Source organism: Thunnus thynnus, chromosome 14 (assembly GCF_963924715.1).
Source record: "Thunnus thynnus chromosome 14, fThuThy2.1, whole genome shotgun sequence".
NCBI lineage: Eukaryota > Metazoa > Chordata > Actinopteri > Scombriformes > Scombridae > Thunnus > Thunnus thynnus.
In genome coordinates this window covers 1,446,017-1,453,106 of record NC_089530.1, presented here as the reverse complement: position 1 = coordinate 1,453,106, position 7,090 = coordinate 1,446,017, and the positions used below count along the sequence as shown (strand labels likewise).

At 40.2% G+C, this 7,090-nt stretch overlaps 1 protein-coding gene across 1 annotated transcript; it reads right to left on the bottom strand.

Moving 5' to 3' along the window:
- Positions 1 to 288: 288 nt before the first annotated feature.
- Positions 289 to 5,788, bottom strand: tlx1 (T cell leukemia homeobox 1). Its single transcript, XM_067611079.1, has 3 exons — positions 5,171 to 5,788; positions 3,490 to 3,691; positions 289 to 1,350 (listed from the first exon to the last, which is right to left on the bottom strand). The coding sequence occupies exons 1-3, from the start codon at positions 5,622 to 5,624 to the stop codon at positions 1,140 to 1,142; spliced, it is 867 nt and encodes a 288-aa protein (XP_067467180.1). The 5' UTR covers positions 5,625 to 5,788; the 3' UTR covers positions 289 to 1,139.
- Positions 5,789 to 7,090: the final 1,302 nt, after the last annotated feature.

Below are 7,090 nucleotides of genomic sequence, written 5' to 3'. Positions count from 1 at the left end.
CACACACACACACACACACACACACACACCTCTGCACAGCTGCACTAATCTTCTCATTTATCACAGCAGCCTTTAGTGTCAGTCACTTATTAGAAAGCTTGTGTTATTGACCAGACAACATGTACAACACGTCTCGCTCTTATTGTTTCTGCTTCTGATAAAACAGCCTTCCAGGAGTATTTTAATACATTACAACCCCATCACTCTCTCTTTCGACCTCTTCTTCACACACACACACACACACACACACACACTCAAACAAAATGCAATGGCAGACTATGAGTACACACAAGGAAAAAAATATTATATACCATCTAGACACATGACTGGTCTTTCTTTGTGACTGGTGGTTAGAATAGGAAAATGTTTATACAAAAATAAGAGTTCAAGGAAATGTGAAATGTGTCATGGTAAACGCAGTCGCAAAATGCCATTAAATATTATTTTTATTTTGATCAGATGCTTGTTGGCCTTTTGGCCCACGTATAAAATGGTAAAATAAACAGATATCATCAGGTGTAAATCATCACATGGAGTCAGGTGATGTGTCTGATTACATGTTTGAATTCATACAAAGGTGCTGAAACAAGTGCTCTCTTATTTTGCATTGGAGTCCATTAATATGGCAGATAAATACTGACAGACTCTGATGGCAGAGACGTACACACATATTTTGTCAGACATAAAATATGAAAATATGCTGTTTATGAAACATCAAGTCCCTTATAGTTCGACTATTATACAACAACCCACTGAAGCTAGTCTGTGCGTGATCCTCTGACGGGCTTCTTGCCTCCAAAAATATTTCCAAAAAGTCAGTCATGTCTTTGCAGGGCTGAAGGAAGGATTCAGTCCAGGACCTCTGAAGGGATCCAGATCAGACTGTGGACCCTCATTAGATGAGAGTTAGTGCTGAGGGACCCCATCTAAGAGCGTGTTAGTCGTCTTGTCTGATAGAAGGTGGGAGATAATAAGAGCAGGGAGAAGACCCTGGATCAGAGATCTATCAGACAGTGTCGTGCACCGGAGCCGCCCCTCCACGGAGCCCCTCAGCGGGCTGCAGCCCGTTTCGCTGCCCTCCAGCAGTCACTCGGAGCCGGCGCACATACGCAGCTGGAGGCCGTGTGTTTGTGCTGGCTCTACTCGCAGGCCGACACACTGCTGATCTTGCCGGTGCTCTCGGTCCAGGGCTGCAGGTTCTGCAGGGCGAACAGAGAGCTGTTCTGCAGGCACAGCGGGTCCGGTGTCAGCGGCTGGTTGATGGTCTTCTGGAAGGCCTCCTGCTGCAGCTGCATGAGAATCCGGTTGGCCTGCTGCCTCTCCGCCTCCCGCTCCTCCGCCGTCTGCCGCCTGCAAACACCGGAGAGTCGCTCACACATCCGAAACATGACTACCAGACCTCAGCGTGCAGGTCACCTTACTGGCCATTTCATAACAATCATAGTTTAGTCTACTAAATATATTATGATTTTATTTTTTTAATGTTACACAGTGAATTAAACTTCCTCCAGATTTCATCGCATAGTTTCAGCAGACAGGACATTTATCCAGTGATGACAGAGAAAGAGCACTAATATACTCTGTAAGGTTATTATCGCGTTTCTGTGTTTCTATTCTTTTTCACTAACCCGGAGGTTTTATTATTGTCAATAAAAAATAGGTCTACACAAATTTCCATATAGGCTAAGTTTCAAAATTATTATTGTGAAAATTCTAATACTAGGCCACAGATATTAATAATTGGATATAAGTTCAAGAGTGTATGACGTCACTAAGACAAATATCGAAATCTGAATTCGCAAAATCAGCAGCTGTTGCAGGTTTTTCCTGCTGATTGTGGAAAACGCCAAATAAACAAACAAACAAATAAATAAATAAAAATAAAAATAAAAATAAAAATAAAAATAAAAATAAAAATAAAAATAAAAATAAAAAAGTCTGTGTTTGTTAATATAATTTCCTTCTCTTATTTCCTGTTTCAGGCTATGTGCGATTATTATTTCTGCAAAATGCAGACAGCATGGTTTATGTTTTAATATAGGCTAATATTCCTTTCTTCCCAGGCCACAAAGCAGGCCGATAGATTCTCTGTACACGTTTAATTAATGTCCACATACACTTTAAAAATAAAAAGGTATACATGTGGTAATAGTCTTATATAATAAATAAGGCTATTACTTCATTATTACTGTAAGGATTGAACATATAATCACTAGTATAATATATAGTCTACAGCACATTGTATATACCCTCGTTGTAATGTAAACAACATTAAAACACAATCATTTTATAATAATTTTAAAAATAATTTTAATCAAAAATCATAAAAATATAAAATAAAGACACAAAATTGCAAATCTTTTATCCATGCAGACTGCGTATAAAGACATTATAGCTACTGTAGACAGATCTACATCAAACCTTTATTTATGGAATATAATTTTATTTATTAATAGTTTGTAATGACTTTGTTTGCAAATCCAAATAGTTCAGCGCATTGAGTGTATTTTATTTCCGTAATTAAAATGTTGGGGGATTTTACCTTTTAATCTTAGCTGTAGCTATTTTTATTAGTGGAATGATTTTGCCAAAAAATCTAAACAAATGATTTATTTACAGTATATTTACAGAAACTAATTGAATCTTCTTAACTGTTTACCTTACAAAGTATTTATTCCATTTTAAATTGTACAATGGCCTAGTTGAATGCAAACTAAGTTTTCTATTTCTCCTGGTGCATGTGGAGGCATGTGGGGTTGACAGCCTCTCAACTGTCTGCAAATACATTCACACACAGTCCACTGTAAGAGCTTTGGCTCTTTATTTATCTTCTTTATACATGCTTACACATACTTATTTTTCGTCAGTTATGATTAAGTGTAAAGATGCGCTGAACTGTCAGTACAGATAAGAAGACAAGCACAGCGGTGGGGAGGAAGCTTATGATGAGAACAGACATTACTTTAAAAAAAAAAATATTATACTGTGTTGTGCTTCTATCAATGACGTAACAGTCAGTTTAAACAATTTTTCATTTTCGGTGCAAAAGGACCTCCTGGAGCCCTGGGGGGGAAAACAACCCCCCCCCCCCCCCCCCCCCCCCCCCCAAAAAAAAAAAAAAAAAACTAAACAAAAACTGAAATAAAAAATAAAATTATATATATATACATATATATGTGTGTGTGTGTGTGTGTGTGTGTGTGTATATGAATGTGACAAAGAGACTGTTTACATGGTTCTCTATGGTTCTTTAGAAACTTGTTGCTACATAGCCTGTAGTTTATTAAGTGTGTGTTCACAACAGGATTATTGTAAAAACACTACAGCCTTTGCACTACTTTTGGTTGCTTTATATCTTTTGACAGTACAGGATGTGAAACACTCTGTTACACTCAGTGTAAACTGGTAAGAGACAGCAAACATGTCCTCACCATCTGCTCTGCACTGGAAAAACGGTAAAAATGCCTCATGAAATGAAACATGCTTCACCTCCATTTGGTGCGTCTGTTTTGGAACCAGGTTTTGACCTGAGCGTCAGTCATCTTCAGGGCTTTGGCGAGGGCGGCTCGCTCAGCAGACGCCAGGTACTTCTGTCGGTGGAAGCGTTTCTCCAGCTCGCAGATCTGCAGCCGAGTGAAGGATGTCCGAGGCTTCTTCTTCTTAGGTGGCGTCCGGTTCTGGTAGGGATGACCTACACGACGTGTTACAGTGAGGGGTGAGAGAGACACTGGATAGGACAGGAAAGGAAAAGACAGTACAAGTGAGGACAACGCAGCACAGGACAGCACAGGACAGGTCAAAGCAGGTATGCAAGGCAAAGAGACTGACAGAGCAGAAGCAGCAACTCAGCATCATGCAAGGCATAGCCCTGACTCAATCACTCGATTGATCAATAAGTCTATCGACAGAAAATTAATCAACAACTAATCTGATAATCGATTAATTGTCTCTGTCATTTTCAAGCTAAAATGCCAAAAAGCTTATTCTCATCTGTAAGGATTTGATGCTTTCTTTGACTAATGTGATAGTAAAGTAAATATATTTTGGTGTTATTTTATCAGTCATTTTATTAACAAAATGATCAATCAGTTAATTGAGAAAAGAATCCGTATATTAATCGACAATGGAAATAAGTTAGTTAGTTTCAGCTCTACAATATAAAAAAATGTGTATAAAATATAGATGTATATATAAGATATGCTGCACTAAGCAACAAAGAATAACAAGAGTCACACTGCATCATGTATTCTGTTTCTATAATTCTCTTGGAGGACTGCTTTCTGCATGGAGGACATTCTGGTGAAATCATGCATCACAATAATTTATCACCCAACAGTATTGTGACAACAGCACAGCACAATACAGGACACAAAGAAGAAATGCCCATGTGAAAATTCAAGAATATTCACAGTTTGTATATTGAAGCAATCATAACAACACGCGCGCACGAGGAAATACATCAGCCTCCTTTGTCTCACAGTAGGGCCGTAATTTATCTACACATAACTTCACACACAGGACCTACAATAACATGAAGACGAGCACGACAAGCAGTTTCTCTTCTGTTTAGCTTCTTACTGAAAGTTTTTCTTTCATTGGCAATAAAAATGTTGATTCTAATTATTGTTTCCTAAATGTTATTTTCGAATTTTTAAATATGGGAGGTTTCAACCATGAAGATGCAACATTTGTTGAAATAACTATCCATTTGATTTAGCAATATTTATTATCATTAGCCTGAGGGACACAAGTTCGAGATGCCAAATAATAGATATTTGAAGACATTCACTCCAGGCGAGCATCTTTATCGCTGAGCTGCCTCTAACTATCACTGAATAAATAACAGCTATATCTTGTGAGTCATTAATCACTGAAATTCTGCCCATGTGTACAAGCGGGATACACACAGGGACGTTTTAGAATTTGGTCAGTAATTCTGTTCTTTCTGGGCTGTGTTTAATTTATTTGGACTGCTTAAACGATTTACAACAAATGCTTCAGCCTCAATAGTAGACCTATTTTTTAAAAATATTTTTATTTGTTGTCCTTGTGTGAATACTTTTTATAGACGTCACATAGCCTATCCTGTTTTTTTTTCTCTTTGGGCCTACGCCTGATGGAATATGCTATGCTATGATATTATCATAGTCTATATGATATGATATCCTACCTGTGAACCTGTCTTTGGTGTAGCGTCTGTTGCTCTCCATCCAGGGGAAGGTGAGCGCGGTCAGGTTGTTGATGGTGCCGCTTCCCGGCGGCACTGAGGAGTTCCCGCCGCTCAGAGGCCGGTGCGCGGGGACACGGATGACCCCGGCGGCGTTCACATTAGTCCCGTTCATATTCACACCCATGTTCATGTGATAAGCCCCGCCGAGGGAAGCGACCCCGCAAGAGCTGTTGGTGCCGTTATATCCGGTGTTACCGCAGGTGAAGCCGCCGCCGTTCAGGCCGCTGTTAGCGCCGTTGTTGTACACCGGGTGTCCGTAGTCCGGCTCGTGCATCCTCGCACCCAGCATGCAGCTCTGCTCCACGTTACTGAGGATCTGATCGATGCCGAAGCTGATGGGCTCCACGTGCGTATGCTGCTGCAGATGCGCTCCTAGTATCCCAATGTGATCCATGGCCTCTGCGAGCCCCCCGCTCGGCGCGAGGAACAGAGGTTGCTCCACGCGCCGCTCCCTGGACTCTTCAGTCTGGAATTCTTCGGCTCGAGCTCCGGTCGTTATCTAGTGAGTGCGGGCGCGCGTTTGTGTGCGCATGCAGGAGAGCGAGGCTGGACTGTTTGTCCCCCCCCTCTGCTGCGCGAGGACATCAATCAAACTGCCAAATAGACAGCGCGAGATTAAGACCCAATTCTGGGCCTGGAAACTCAATTGGCTAAAGACTCTACGCGCTCTGTGGAGGCTTTATGGTACACTTCATAAAACACTGATTAACAGCTGGACAAGATCAATAACACAACTCTGCAAGATTTATCTGCTTCACACTGTTCCTGCGAGGGAGCACACACACACACACACACACACACACACACACACACACACACACACACACACACACACACACACACACACACACAAAGGTTCACATTACTTTGTCTTAGCATCTTAAAGAAAGTGGTTTATTTGCTGGTTTTCCATCGGTCCGTCCACTCAGCTGATTCGGCTCTCATGTTGCATGGACAGATGTTTACATCTAATTCATGTTTTTTTCACATATCTTTTTTTAAATTTGGGCAACCATATTTTGACATTTTATTCCAATGAAGGTGAAGGTTTTAAAACACTGTGAGTACATTTTCATTACGACAGATAAAGTCAAGAATAAGTCCGCAGGCGGATACACGGTGCCGCTGCAAGACGGCTGTAATGAGCTTAATCATTCTGCTAATGATTGCAACAAGACACTTTTCCTACAGTCAATTAATTTTGTTAGGCTGATACTGTATTAATATCAAATAATATGGACTAGAAGTCATTAAAAACATGGAGGAATGTCCCTTCAAGTTTTTTCCTTTCTTTTTTTCTTTCTTTTGGCTCCCGATCCTTTAAAATCGAGTATCTGGTGAACTAACATATGTTTTATATTATATTTTTGATAAGTTTTCCTACAGTTCCCTGGCACATACATAGGCTACCGTAAAATTATTATAGCGATAGCAGAATAGGTCTTCAACATGCATTAGGAATACAGGTCCATTTACGGCTTTCTATAATATATTGTCACAGTATTCATAGTATTTTTATTTTGTGTCAGATTTGTGGAGAGTAGTGGAGATCTGATAGGACATGAGGAGACTCTTCATGAAGTTCAGCTGCACTTTTCTACCAACAACGGAACTGTAGAGGTGTGGTTAACCCGCAAAATAACAGAAAAAGATGCTACATGATCAGGAAGCAGGAGACAATTGTCTCATCATCCATCCATGATTTTAGCTTATTCTAAAGCTTCTAAATCACAACGAAGTTGAAAACGTCACAGATACAATACTGACACTATGACATAATTCAACTGAAACGAATAAATCCATCAGTTCAGTACAACGACTAGGGGCCTACATCAATCTCCTTTTACACTGATAAGGACA

What these genes read in the sequence shown, in the direction of transcription:
- tlx1 (XM_067611079.1), bottom strand. Translation starts at nt 5,624, where the DNA reads ATGGATCACATTGGGATACTAGGAGCGCATCTGCAGCAGCATACGCAC. An exon ending in CACCAAAGACAGGTTCACAG is followed by an intron (nt 3,692 to 5,170) that starts GTAGGATATCAT and finishes CACGTCGTGTAG; the next exon opens with GTCATCCCTACCAGAACCGG. An exon ending in AACAGACGCACCAAATGGAG is followed by an intron (nt 1,351 to 3,489) that starts GTGAAGCATGTT and finishes CGGTGTTTGCAG; the next exon opens with GCGGCAGACGGCGGAGGAGC.